This window comes from Mesitornis unicolor, unplaced genomic scaffold (assembly GCF_000695765.1).
Source record: "Mesitornis unicolor isolate BGI_N332 unplaced genomic scaffold, ASM69576v1 scaffold11632, whole genome shotgun sequence".
Lineage (NCBI taxonomy): Eukaryota > Metazoa > Chordata > Aves > Mesitornithiformes > Mesitornithidae > Mesitornis > Mesitornis unicolor.
The window spans coordinates 1,528-16,813 of NW_010169855.1; the positions used below are offsets into that span (position 1 = coordinate 1,528).

General features: G+C 38.9%; 1 protein-coding gene across 1 annotated transcript in view; it reads left to right on the forward strand.

Moving 5' to 3' along the window:
• Positions 1–2,531: 2,531 nt before the first annotated feature.
• The window catches only part of LOC104536785 (contactin-associated protein-like 5), a gene marked incomplete at both ends in the record, with an annotated part of 18,395 nt that continues 5,640 nt past the window's right edge, over positions 2,532–15,286 (forward strand). Inside the window, 2 exons of the mRNA XM_010179503.1 lie at positions 2,532–2,771; positions 4,341–4,569. Of these exons, the coding sequence (XP_010177805.1) occupies positions 2,532–2,771; positions 4,341–4,569 (469 nt within the window). The remainder of the gene's footprint in view (positions 2,772–4,340; positions 4,570–15,286) is intronic.

Genomic DNA, 15,286 nt, shown 5'->3' on the forward strand with positions numbered 1-15,286 from the left:
ATGCTTTGTACAACTTTCAGTTTGAGACTAACAGGTGTGACTTGGATGTCTTCTGAGGAATATCACAGCAATTTCTCCTACTCCTGAGTAATAATAATTATGAAACTTATACTCCCATTCTTTCCTTTTCTTTGTGTAGTTAAATAAAACAAGAAAACTCCTAATACTTACTCACCTAGCTTCAGCCTCCCTAATCCAGTTCTTACCAACAAAAAGTCCTTTGCTTTTTAAAGCAAATCCTCAATTCATAGATAGAATGTTAATAATTTAGACAATTGTGTCACCACACTACACTATGAATGCTCAGTTGTAAACTGCTTGCCCCCTCCTCTCCGACTCTCTCTTCCTTGCCCTAAGGCTTCTCAGTAAATTTCAACTGCATAGCAACGTCGCTGAAAGCAACACGGCTCATTTGACTGTCACCTCCACTCGGCAAAGAACACCATTGACCTTGGTGGTTTTGGTCCTGAGGCTTATCCTAAAATCTGTTTTTCTGAACAAAACATTTAGGTTGCATCCATGAAATTGTCCAGTCCTACAGGCCTATTTGAGTAGGAAGAATCTGCAAAGCCTTATTCAGGGAAGAGTTTCATTTGTTTGTTTCCAATTCTTCTCTGCTTCCTAGGAATATATTTGAAGATTAGGTCTAGTCAATTGAAGAGAACTGCCCAAATAATAAACAGATTTGCTTAATCAATACTGTGTGGATCTAGGATCATATAGATGGTTTCTGCTAAGCTCTGTACTCTCCAGGCAGAAGAGTGAGAAACTTACTTTACATGGCTTTCCAAAGTGCTTTAGAGAGCAGTAAGAATATGGGTAGTGCAGTAAACATGACATCTGTGGAATGGTTAGCAATAAATGTTACAGCTGGGATTTCTATGTGTGCAGAGAGACGAGGCAAGGAAACTCATTTATCCTTTTAATGTTTGTGGTTACCTTCCATGCAAAAGAAAACAGTAACCAGTAGCCTTAAAGGGAGAAATCACATTCGCACTTATTTAGACATTACTGAAAATTATGTATGGTATGCTTTGTTTTGAAGCAAAATCTCCGAAGAGAAGGATCATGTGTACACACTGCAGCAAATGCAGAAGATCCAATCCTTGTGCTCGGAGGGCCTTTAAAATAAGTGAGCTAACATTTGCTCACCTGAGAAGAGTAGCTGACTAAAGAGGAATCTGAAAATATTTGTTCTCTGAGAAAGGCATCATAAAATTAGCATGAAATAAACCTGTCTCCTACATACTATTCCACGGTTCAATTATTCTAATTCAAATTCAGTATTTCTGCTATTAGTTTACCAGACAGAAAAATACGCTAGAATGGTATAGCAAAACAAAGCAGTTTTGGTGAGATTGTTTTTCAGACTATTGCTTCATTCTCTTAGTTTGCAGAAGACTTGCTTTAATTAAACAATTAATGAAAAAACAGATGCTCTTCTGCAAGGACTTATCAAAAGATGTAATCTCTTATCTCATGCACTTTGATATAGAATCAACTTCTACAGAAGAATAATTTGGAAAGATAACTTCTTTCATACTAATTTTGCATGAGAATCACCAATAAAGCTAACATTTCAGAGCCTATAAATGCTGGTAACTCCTGAATGAGAATTAGATTTCTTAGTAGCAATCCAAATTGCGGTATCTTCAAAAGCAGAACATTGGCAACTGCCAAACAAATCCTACAATAAGAGAAATGTTGATATTTTCACAAAGTACTCTAACAATCCTCATTACTATCATTCTCAGAGACTGTATCTTGCAGAAAAAAGTGTCTTCATTATAACACTGTAGGCAATTTCATTGGGTAGATAAGAAGCTAGATAGGTTGTAGAGACTGAACTGCACTCTGTGTAGATCCACAGAGCTCTGGTCTTCAGGAAGAAATACAATTATGTTTAACAATTTATTTAACAATAAATAACACAACTGTGACCTGAACTCATGTTTCTTGTCTACAACAACCATTCACATGTGACATCAGGTTGGGCAGTCATGCATAAATTCTGACTCAAGTCATTTCCCCTCAGCCAGCAGGCCTGGTGCTGAACATGATTCATCCCTGCTATCTGGACACATCAGCATGTGTAACTCACCTGCTGTTGGGATTTGGGTGTTATTTATACTCTGTACTATGGCAACAAATAGAAAAAAACAGCCATTTTAGGTTTGGGTTTCTCATGCATTAAGTGATACGCAGACATACAATAAAGAAGCAAATGTTTTTTCCCAAATGAATTTGCAGTTTAAATGCCAGACAGGGCAGTAGATAAGGCAGAAAACAAAAGAATGGCAACAAGAAAGTGTCACATACTGCATTTTAGTCCTTTCACAAAGATAAATAGAGACTCTTAGTTTCCAGGGCTGTCCATCTGTCATTTTTTGCCACTGTATGCATTGATATATAATAGATAATATTTTTTAAAATTCATAGATTCATATTTGTACCTCTGGATTGAACTTCAGGGCTTTGATTACTGTGCAGACTCACCAATGAATGCATATCCTTTATTCTCTCCTTTTCAGGGGGAACAGCTTCCAGACAAAAGGGCTTTTTGGGATGCATTCGATCTCTGCATTTAAATGGACAGAAACTTGACCTTGAAGAGAGAGCTAAAATGACACCTGGTGTTAAACCTGGATGTCCAGGACATTGCAGCAGTTATGGTAACCTGTGCCACAATGGAGGAAAATGTGTGGAGAGGTATAATGGTTACTTCTGTGATTGTACCAACTCAGCCTATGAAGGACCTTTCTGCAAGAAAGGTAGGCAGTGAGCTTTAATCCTAAATCCTTAGTGGTCTCTGAATTATAGCACACTTTCACCCATGTCAGCTTGGTGTCCCCCATGTTATAAGACTTTCTAATATCAGTTGTTCCTTCAGCATTACTAAGTGTTTATCTTAAGCAGACTGTAACATCTCCTTCTGTTCACTTAAGTGATAGCCTCAGAAAGTAAAATGGTGTTAGTTGTACCATTAAGTTACCACCTGTATCCCACTATGATTCCTGTATTTGATTGTGTATAACTTGGACCAGACATTAACAAGCAGGGCTGAAATTTTTTCATACCAGCTGTCTGCCCATGTCTGAATGTTTAGTTTGCTGTTTTTTAAATCCCATCCAGCTTTGTCCACCTTAACAAAATTTTGAGAGCTTTCCTTTACAGAGTTTTGGAGCAATGGGGTGACAAAAAGAGGTAGTCTTTTTATGGTTTTTTGACATTTCTGTGACAACCCATCCAAACGTTAAGAGATTTTAAAAATAAGCGTGAAGCATTCAGGGGAAAACTGATTTGCATGGTTCAGTCTCTGGTGAATGTGTCCTCACTGAACCTTTCTGGTTGCTCATAGGAGATGAAGCCAACACCAGAAAAAGGAGCAGGGCAAATAAAGAACATCCAGTTTAGATAGCATGCTCTTTGGAAGAGGAATGAACTAGCAAAACTCCTGCTCAATAACAGCAAAGTGCAATGTGAGCATTTTAATTTTCATGGTTGCCCCTCACCTCACAAACACAAGTTTACTAAGTGGGCCGCATCATCTGCTGGTGTAAATCGGCTTAGTTGTACTGCAGTCCACGGTACTATGCCCACTTACATGAGCTGAGGATTTGGCATCGATGCCACGAGAGGCCTATCAAATAGCCACACAGCATCCTGTTAAGAGATGCTGCTTTGATGGAGAAAGTACTTGCAGTCAGGGTCTAGCTGACGGTATCACCATCCTGACTTTACTGTACCTCACAATAAAATAAAGCTAGTCTTACCACATTTGTGTATTTCATGGCCAGACTACATTGTGTTTATTGAAAGCACAAGTGTGAGTTCTTGGGATCTGAGCATGCACAGGTAGATGTTTCTCTTCTTTTGGAGCTACCAAAGACAACTTCTCTTACTGACTGTCTTTGGATTAATGTATTGCTTTAATAATGACTTTGTTTAAAAAGAAGATTGGGAAGGACAAATATATTGTCTTTACTGTGGGGGGAAGACAGAGAATATTGCCTTACATGTCAGCTGTCAGAAGGTGGTGAATGGAGCACTTATTTGGCTGACAGACATTTTGGCCTGTTCCATTTGTGGAGCTCTGATTCCAGCACTAAAGTAGTTGAATTTAGGGGCCTGTCTCCATAAAGCAACCTATTTTGTGCCAGAAAAATAGACTGCAAGGAAGAACACACTGCTCGTCCAAATTAAGGAATGGTGATCTCAGCTAGGTCAAGGACATTTTGCAGTGTTCTGCTTCTGAGGCAGTCAGCTCATGTCCATGCCTGTCTGGAAGATCTAAAAATGCAGTAGCTGAAATTATTCCCTTGATTTATATATGCTTTCAGAGGTTTCTGCATTATTTGAAGCCGGCACTTCCATTACCTATATTTTCCAAGAATCTTATCCTGTCACAAAAAATGCAAGCACTTCAAACTCTGCCATTTATGCGGATGCTGTCATGTCCAAGGAAAATATTGCGTTTAGCTTTCTCACAGCGCATACTCCAAGCCTTCTGCTGTACATCAACACCTACTTTCATGAATATTTGGCTGTGATTCTCTCCAAGAATGGTAAGTATTCTTGATTTGCTACCAAAGGGAGACCAGTGTAACTGTGTTAAGTTTTTTTGTGAGAATAGTATAGAATTCTGCACTGATTTAAGTTCATTTCTGTGTCTGCAACTTCATCAACTTCATAGTATTCAGTTCATGCAAATGGCCATCATTCTTGTTTATGTCCCTTTATTTGGCATTCGCTGCTACACTTGCCTATTCAGTCTTTGAATAATCATGTTGTTGGGGCTTAAAATGTGCTTTGACTTTCATTTGGCAAGACTGTACAATAGCAATTCCTTGCTATTTATTCCACGCTGATATCCATTAGGCCTCTAAGATAAAGAAATGAGAAATACCATGAATGTGCAAGAACACTTCATGCAGAAATGTATTATCTCTTTATCTTTTGCATTTTGTCTTGGCGCAAATATTGCTCTTCACTGAGTTGTTTCAACAGAATATAGCCAGCTTGTCTGAATGTTAAAGCCAGAAAATGTTGAAGTTTTCTAGGTTTGCTGACCAGAACATAAGGTGTAAATCCATTTTCTATTAAAAGGTACATGGTGTGGGGTCTTTTTGAAAACATGTAAAGACTTTAGGACCATATGCCCTACATCTTCTCAGTAAGACTCTGGCTCTTGAGTCCTTACAGTGTTTTCAGAAAACTCGCTCCCTCACTCCAGACAAACATCATCCGAGACAAATGGGGTTGTTTGAATTATTCAAGAGTTATTCAGGCACTGAAGCACTGGAAGTGATGATTAAGCATATTGGTGAGTCACTAGCCTGTGGCAGAACAATAGAAAGTTAATGCTATGTGGTTGAATATGTGCATTTGACCGAATGACCCAGGCCACTCTGAAGCCTTGCAAATTCTAAAATAGCCAAGCTTTCAAGTACCATCAAATGAAAATATATGGGGGGAAAGGGGGTTTATTCTCTCTCTTCTCTCCTGTCCAATCCCAGATTTCCATCTCTGATTTGCTCTCCAAGACAAGCGTTTATGATTTGCAGGTATATAAATATTCCAGTGCTCAGCTCCAGGGTGGCAGAGGTTAGTCCCTGCTGAGGCGAAACCTTGGAATCTGCTGCTCACTTACACTCGGGTCTCTTGATGCTGCTCAGGCAATTGAAAATAGCCCTAAAGTGAATGAAAATACAGTATCCATTTAAATCACCTTTAGTGCTTCCAGAGTAGTGTAAAATGACCTTAGAAATATGAGTCAATTGACTATTATTGATGAAATACAACCATAAGCAATCTACAATTGTGAAGTTCTGGAAGGGGGGAACTCTGTAATGGTGGGCTGCGGAAGGAGTTGGGATCAGGAGACTGGGATCTCTTATAGCAGCTCAGCAGGAGCAGAGATAAACCTTGCATTTTGGCAGCTGCACCGTCCACACATCTCCACTTTAGTTCAGGCAGAGACAGGGGCTCTCAGTAGTTCTGGAAATTAGGTGGAGCAGCTCTCAGTGCACTCAGGCAATTTAGACAATGGTGTTTTCTCAGATCTGTATCTCCATTTACTCACTTGTAAAAGGAAGATAACAGTAGTTTGGAGGGTTGGAGAGATATCAGACTCTACAACTCTGGACAATAAAACGTGCCACTATATGCAAATCATTGTTAAGATAACTAGCTGACCTTGGTTAACTCCTGAAAGGCTCTTTCAGGGTTACTCTGTGCCTGCTTCTGTGTCATTCTTTCAAGACAGTCATTTCAGTCATATATATTCTCTGCTTTTTTTCCCAAATGTAGTCATTTTTAAAATCTCATAGGCTTTTATTTTTTAGTCTTGTTGGAATTGAAATTATTCCAATGAAAATAATGTTCAGATATGTTACTCTTTCTTCCTCCAAGAGGTTTATGCTTGCCATAAAGTTACTGGACTATGAATAGTGATGTCCTTTGTAGCATTAAAAGTGAGCGCAATTCCTTCTCTCTTATTGGCTAATTTTCAAGGAATCTTGCTGAGTCTGACGGTGCACAGTAGGACCTAAGCGGGTCCCTGCTGGATAACTCATTGGTTAAATAAAGGTTAGGCTCATGGTGAAATGGGAATGAGCATTCTCACTTAAAAGGTGAGCAGCAATATTCTTTGCCTTAATCCCAAGACTGTTCACTTGTTAGGAAACTGTGTTGGAACAGTCTGTGTGTAATTTAATACTTCAGGTTTTTGTAAGTGTTTTTCAAGCTGCTACTCATATATCCTATTATTCTTATTTTCTGTTATCCACAAAATAACTATACAAATTATTAGTTAATAAAAGTGACAATGAGAAGAATACTTCTGGTAATTCAGACTTTCTGTGTTAAATATTTAACATAAAAGAAGGGAAAGTGTGTGCAAGGCTTATTCGTAATTAGACTATATTAGAAGAGGCTTATATGAAGGTAAAATTGTATAGGCAGCTATGGTCTAATCCAGTCAGATGTGAAATGCTTCCTGTAAAATCAATTGGTTTCAGTCAGACTAATAAATAATCACATTTAACCCCAACACACTTTGCATTGTCAGTCTAAAAATGATCATATCATTAGAAGATACACTACTTATTGATTGAGGCACTAGAATTGTGGTAGGAAAATTATTAATTTAGAGTTACCCAACAGGGCAGCGTCAGGTCTGGGAAAGGAAATAAAATCTTCTCATCCCCACTCATGGCTTTACCAGCCCAGATCAGTACTGCCCACACAGAAAACCCTTCCAGTGCTTGGAGCCTTAGAGGGCAGGTGGTTCATGAAGGAGGTAGAGATGTTGGGTACCACCATGTATCAATGGAGAAACTTCAATTCTAGACCTATACACATTACTTCTGTATATAAAATGAGATGCTCAATAGTTCCTAGTAGCTAATAGTTCTAGAAACAGTTCCCACCCAAAGAACTTATCTATATCACAAGGTTGTTCTTGCCTCTGATCAATTGGCTCATGTCCTGGCAGCTTATGGGTCAGTTTTCAAAAGCTGATGTTTTTAAAGATGACTTAGGGATTTTTTCTGCCATAAGTTAATACTTATATTTCTAAATTATATGTGTGCCTTTGAAAATTGTATGGAATAACTTAGTATTGTCCTCTTCTCACCAATCTTACATATTGTACACGTGGATTTTTAAACACATATATGCAGATGTGTAGATGTGTACAAACATATATGTTTACATACGCATATATGTTTACATGTATAGAGATGTGTATATGTAGATGTGTATATAGATGTGTGTAAAGCTCACATAGTCCCATTGATCCCACATCCAAAAGATCAGCAGTACTGTAAAAATTGGCAGTGCATTTTTAATGTAATTTCTGTAGAAATTTTGAATTATAATGCCCATTACAAAGCTACAGAAAATGGATAAACATCTCTAATTAGCATTTTCAGTGTGTCAGTCCATGAAAGTTATTCACAACATGGGAAGATACTGCCAAGAAAAAAAGTGTTTTTTCTTTCCCAAGCTAAATTTTTACGGTACATTTTTGCTAATTTACATGATTTCACCAAGTTAATATTATAATCTTTGCCTTGATCCCTAAAGACTATAATTGATGAGGAAGAAAAATGTTAAGAAACTGTTAGTGCTTCTCCTTTCTCCATTCTTCCTCCCCCCTGCAAGTAATCAAATGTGATGTGAATATAATGAAATATATTGTCTAGAAAATGTTTTCCCTCGTCTTTGATTCTCAGTGTTTTTTGGATTTCTCCATGGAAACAATATGACTCCTAATCTAGAAAAACAGCAGATAGCCAACATCAAAGAAAAGAGATAGAATCTCAAACTATCCTAGAGTGATTGAAAATTTATCTGTATTTATTATCTGATCTCATAAACTAAACAATTTGAGTCCTTTTTTTCCTTTGTTTCTATCCAGTACCTATTGCCATCACAATCAGCTCTGTTCTCAATTTCTTTCGGAAAGCAAGACTCTGAAATTACATAGGAAAGATTAAAGACAAGGGAAAAAGCACAGTTAAAAACAGAAGTACAAATGAAAACAGCTTGATTTAGGGCTCTGCTCCTTAGAATATAGCAGCAGGACCTAAATCAGCTCCACTGCTCTTTCCTATAAGGTCTTGAAATCAGCTGATATTTGAAGTAAATATGAAAAGAAACCCAAACCTGTAATAGAGGTGAGCTGAATTAGTACTCCGCAAAAAAAAAAATAAGAAAATGTCATCAGTGAGAGGCTACTGATTTTTTTTAATAAATTACAAATCTACGTTAATGTCCTCCTGTCCCTAAGTCTTCTTCTTGTTCCTTTGCAAGTCTGTTGAGCTGCATCTCCAACAACTTTTCTCAGACAAAAACAAAGCTTTTGTCATTCAATGGTAAAGAAAGGCAAAAAATCTAGTTCAGTGTTTCAGGCAAAAAATCTTTTGATTCTGTTAATGCTGTGCACTCTGGAGTTCCATGGGGGAAAACTAAAATAATTGGGGAAGATATGACTTGCTGAAATACTGGGGTGGGTTTTGGGGGTGATTTTGCTACTTTTGCCTTACTGCCTTATGGGTTTTAGTTTAGGGATGTGGGTGCCACAGAACATAACTAACTGCAGCATAAAGACCCTCTAGGATATGCTACTGCTAGTGCAATAGTCTTATCTTTTGAGAACACCCTCTGGCTTACAGACATTCAACACCCATTGAACAACCTGCACAATTTACATGACTGAAGTGGAAAATGGTACCAAAGTTCAAGTGTAATTATTTTTACCAGATCAGGAGCAGGAAAGTGAGTTGTGGAGAGAGCTTTGTTGAGGAGACCAGTTTTCAAGCAGCTGTTTGCAAGTGACAGAGAATAGTTCTCAGTCTAGCTCTGGTTCATAGCCATTAAATTATTTCATATGGCAAACAGGACTGTATATCTCCTAAATATAATTTCTAGCAAATGATGTAGTTGGCCCTGAAATCTCATGTTATTTATGGAGTGAGGGGCCAGTGAGAGTTTGACCAGGAATGGTGAATGTAAAAGAAATTTTCCCCAATTGCCTGTAAATGGAAGGCTAGCAGTGGCACCATGAGTAGAAAGGGTTGGCCTGGCAGGAGATCTTCCAGTCGGTTTCTTTATATAAATAGAGAAACTCCTGTGGTTAGAAATATCTCTGGCCCCTTGGATGTTTCCCTGCTGTAAGCATGCTTCACAGAAAATGGGAATGCTTTTTCCATTCAAATGAAGCACTGAAGTCTTTGAGGAAAGAGGTGGACTTGGTGCCCAAACCCATTTTTTTTTTTGTTTTAGCATATGGCACTCTAAATCTCTAAGTGTGCAAGACTTGCTTGAAAGGAGAAGCAGCCACAACATTCAGCCAAGGACTCTGGCAGATTTCTTTATCTGCTTTCCAAGAGGAGAGAACTGAAAGATCTGTCTCATTAGCTCAATTCATGGACATGTTTGCACTGATGAAGATCATTTTGCTGTACTGAAGGGTCAAGAGATGTAGAGACACACAGGGGAAACACAAGGGAACTGTAATTGGATTACATTGAGCAGGAAAGGCTGAGCATGCAGTTAATAATTGGTCTGTGCTCTGCATACATACAAACTGACTTTGAACTTACTGGTGTCTGGCATAAAACCCCAGGCCACTGGCTGCAGATAATCAGCTAGGAAGGAAACATGCATTCTCATTTGCTTGGAGGAGATGTTTATCTCCTAGAAGATTTAAGTTCCTAGTTCGCATTTAGCAGCTGAAAAGTCATTTTTATTGTTGGATTTCTGTGGAGCTGTCCTGAAAGGGGTGGGGAAGAAGGACAGACGGTCGCAAACTTCTATGGTTAAATGGATGCTGCAGGTACATACATGCTTTTCAGTCATTCTGAAATTAGGGTCTTTTCTGAACCCTTTTTACTAAAACCTTTAGATCTGAGGCTTGATAGTAGTTATTTTTCAGTTATTCTTAAGTTGTGAATTATCTGTGTTGTGGACCTAGAGAGCTGTAGTTGTCTCAAGTGCTGCCTTGGAGCAGTGTAGCTGTTTCCACACAACATGGAGCCCAAGCTAATAGTACTTGGAAAAGGCAACCTAGGTCCAAGTGAACCTCATTCTCTATCTTGTTTGTCGCATCCCTATTAGCATGTTAATTTTTTCCCATAACAAATCAGTTATGCTGGGTAGATAATGAAAAGCTCACTTCATCCTTCTTCCTTGATTAAATTGCATGTTTATACCTGAGTCTTTACTAGCAAGGCTGGCCTTCAGGAATCTCAGGTCAAGACCAACAGAAAAGTCTGGAGCAATGAAGGTGTACACTTGGTGGAAGAGGATCGGATCAGATCAGGGAATGCTTAAGGAAACTGGGCATATATAAATCCATGGGTCCTGTTAGGATGCACCCACAAGTGCTGAGGCAGCTGGCAGATGTCATTGCAAGGCCATTCAGGAGCACAAAATGAAACGCAGGTGGTTTCATTTGAACATCAGAAAACACTTCTTTACTGTGAGGGTGACTGAGCACTGGCACATCTTGCCCATAGAATTGTGGAGTCCTCATCTGTGGAGATATTCAAAAGCTGTCTGGACATGGCCCTGAGCAACTGGCTCTGTGTGTCCCTGCTTGAGTTGGGGTTTGGGGATCATAACCTCCAGAGGTCACTTCCAACCTCAACCATTCTATGATTCTGTGAGAGACTACAGAAATATGCACTTGAAGGTAAAGTAGTGAAAGTATATGTGTATAAGCATGTGTTTTACTACAGAAAAGTAATCACAATGCTAACGTTATGTTTCTTGTGCTAGGAGTTTTACTAAGTAGATGCTTCATCCTTCTTCTAATTTTCTCCACAAGATGAGATAAGAACATGAGTTGAGTTCTTTTTATGTCGATGGCTGTGGCTTGTCATAAAACTAAAATCTTAAGTTTGCTAAAGTTAGGAGAAGGTCACTGATTAAAGGATCCAACTTTTCCAGTCACAGAGACTGGCATAACCTACGAAACAGGCAGTGCTTAGATGGACTTACTGGTCAGAGAACCAGAACATTTCCCAAAGACTCATGACCAGCCAGGCAGCATCTATAGAGCTCGACACAAACAAGGATCATTAACCTCAGAAAGCCATTAATCCACAAAGTTCTGTGCTGTCCTTATTATAAGTTAAGAATGAAAAGGAGGTTTGAGAAGAGAGGCATATGATTATTTTTCTCTAGTTTTATTTAAAAGTTTATTGCTCTCTCTCCTGCTCTGCAGACATCATGTAGTGCTCAAATTGATTGTTTCATTTTTTTCCTGTTCAGATCATCTTTTTCCATGTTCTCATTGCTGAAAATTATGGTTATTTGTTAGGCCAGCATGAAACAAGTTCCTGCTTGAACAGGTTTCTGCACTGACAAAACTGAAACAGGAATGGTTGAAAGATATTAGGAAAAGAATGGAAACCATGAGCCAGGATCTTGGTGAGGGCAGGTTGGTATGAAATCCTCAGGGTATCACAACAGAAGATCTCAGTCTTTTTTTGCCTGCATGCTGTTCACACAGAGTTAGTGATGATGCATAATTCGCAAAGCCAAGTTGAACTTCTGGAATAAAATTCATAGGATGATACTTTTTATTTTATTCACTAGGTAAAGAATAAAAGCTCTTCCTGCCAGCCTGGATGCTATGCCAGTCCTAACTGAAAAGTACAGTGTAAGTTGAAAGCCTGGCAAGATTGTTCTGCATACGAAGGTGTAAATCATAGCACCTACTGAAAGTCTGTCCATGAGAAGACTAATGGCATCCAGTGTGTGTTTAAAGGCAGGAGGAGAGATCTGAGCATCAGATCCTATAGTATAATACAGATAGCTTTTGTTAATGAAGGGCCTTAAAGTGACTTCTAAAATTCCAAAGAATGTGTAGAAAAGCTACAGATTAAAATTTACCAGAATAAATCTAACCATCAGAAAGCAGGTAATTTCAGGGAGATTTAACTGCATCTGATGCCCTTAGCAATTGCCTTTGTATTTACGTTTGGTCACTTTCAGGGAAAAAAAGATATTTAATGTAGCATCACAATGTAAAAGAAGCAGCAACCAATTCCTTATCATAAAAAAGTATCTGGGAGCTGAAAGATAATGATTATGACTAATAGTATTTTTTTAAATTGCTGTTCACTCAGAGATTTCATGGCATTTTCCAAAGGATGTTAACATTTATCTGTTTCACCAATGGATAAACTGTGACATAAAGGTAGAAGACAATTTGTCAGCAGTCATCAAGCTGGTAGATCCCAAATTGTGGCAGTACTCTGTCCATCACCTCCAGCATACATAAAACACCACTGTGTATGCTTACCCATGAGCTAAACTGGAGAGACAATGTTTAATATCATCCCACATCCATGGTTTAGCCCTGTTCCCATTTTAGGCCCAGCCATGGGCATGGACATGGGTTGGTTTGTTTAGATGAGTGTGCCCCTTAAATTTGCTGGAATAAGCTCTGTGTTTTAGCTACTTAGTATGTGTATGATGAGCTCTATGACTGTGGTCCTCTGGGTCATCTTTCAGACCTGGAATATTTTATAGCTTTGGAGCAAGAAGCATCTGCCAGTTCCTTTTTAATTGCTGGTCAGCCTGCATTAAGCCAACTGGAGGCTGGTGGGAATGAGATGTCTACAAAGGTTAAGCACATTTGTCAGTCACATAAGGGAACTAGCTACATTTTTTGGTTTAAGTGACGTTCTCAATCTGGCTCTAGCTGCCTAGCAGGATTACAAAGTAAACTGCAGTTGTAGGCCACCAGATAAGCTCCTTTAGGGGATTTTGAAGGAGTGGGGTTTTTTTCCCAAGTTGAAGAAATACAACATCAAAGTGTTTTTTTTAATATCGAATGCCCTGAACATGATCCTTAAGTCCTGAATGTCTCAAGCATTGAATGAGAGGCATTCCAATACGTGCCTGCTTTTTCACTACCATTAGAGATTACAAAAAATTGGGCGGTGGATTTTTTTTTTTACTGTTATGAAACAGTGTCATCTAAGCAAATGCATAGCTGAGTAATCATATCAGCAGACACGTTCAACAGTTTCCCCTCTATGTTTTCTCCATGCAAAACAAATAGCAGGAGTCACCTCCTAAAAATATGCAAGTACTTTCTTAGTTAAACGCCACTGGACACTGAAAAGATGGGCTCTGTTCTTTCAAATCACCAGCAGTACTTCCACTGAAGAGTAAATTTACTGAATAAATATCCCTGGGGAGAAGCTGCTAATTAAGAAGCAGGTTTCTTAGCCAGCTGCTCCTAACTGAGAAAGCTGTAGTTCATTTTTAAATATCTAGGCTATGAAGAGGGACACTGTCATGCTGAAGCTGTGCAAGTTGACAGAGATATATCTTGTGGTAGAGATGACTGAAACCTGTCATGCACTGTTCTGCAGTCAGGAATGAAAAAACATTTCCACCTTACAAGCTGCAAATGGCTTTCTGGGCTAAATACTTTAATATTATTATTACTTATTCATAATAGCAACATCAATAGCCTCACTAATATATTCCACCCATTGTTAAATTGGTGCCTTCCTTTATTATTTTCTCTCTTAGCTATAGCTCAGGTGAGTGCTGAGGCTGACTGCTGAGGTGGATGGGGTGCTGTAGTTAACACTTTACAGGCTGATGAGGGCGATTGTGGGTTTGAGACAGCTGTAAGAGGTTCTGTTGGTCCTTAACTCCTTTGTTTCTGGATGCCTCTGGGGCAGTGGGACATACAGGCATAACTCAAGGCCCTTTTCATAATGCAGTGTTTCATTATTTTATACATACACATTTCTCCCAGATCAGAGTTGTCAGCTGCCCTGGTTTAAATTATTTTTTCCTGATGTTACACAATGGTGATAAAGCTGTGTGTTTTACACGTACCACCCACATGTGCTCCCTGAACTAACCTCAGCTTCTCTGAGTAGTGCAAGATGTCTTGCCAGCTGCTCCAGCTAGTTTAAGCCATTAAAAAGTGCTCTTGAAGTTGACTTAGATGTAGGATTTAATCTGGGCTCATTTAAAACCAGTTTCTATAAATGAAGGTCCTGCAGAGAAGCCTCAGACTCAAAGGGGCATGTCATTCCCTTCCTTGCTGTTTGGTTCTTCAGGACTAAATGACACAAGACCTGTAGTCCTGGAGACATGCATGACAAGAAAACTGCTTATGAATCACGAATTTATAGACCAAATTCCTGATATCCATTCTTTTGTTTTCTGCAGAGCTGCTTTAACCTTTTTGCCAAATATCTACCACTGGGCAAGATCTTTCAAGTCAGGAAGTATTTCTTTCTGAGCTAGAACACACTGACATTTTCTCATGCTCCCTTTCCTAGCTGATGATTTAAAAATTACTGTTTGATTTTCAACACAAGGTTCGGTATTCTAGAATGAACATCAAGTTAGTGGGCATAGGCCACAAAGCCACCAGATGTTTCCGATATTCCACTGCTGCGAACACAGGCAAAAGAAAGACAGCTCTCCTGTTGACATGTTCAATCAGAAAAGGTTTTGGACATACAACATCATGACTGAGGTATTCACACTGTGCAATTTGGGAGTATTTTTTTTCTTCTTCAGGCTGACCACTTTGAAATCTCTAACCAGTTTAATGTCCTTATTACCACTAAACTTAAGAGCTGCTACTACATCTTTCTTGTCCTCAGCAAAAAGATAGAAGCAGTTTGAAGGCACCATGCTATTCCTGTAGCTGCCTGGAGGTTGCTTATACTGACAGTGATCATTAGTGTACTGCTAGCAAGGACTAACCCTGGCCTCCATCACCACTGAAAGA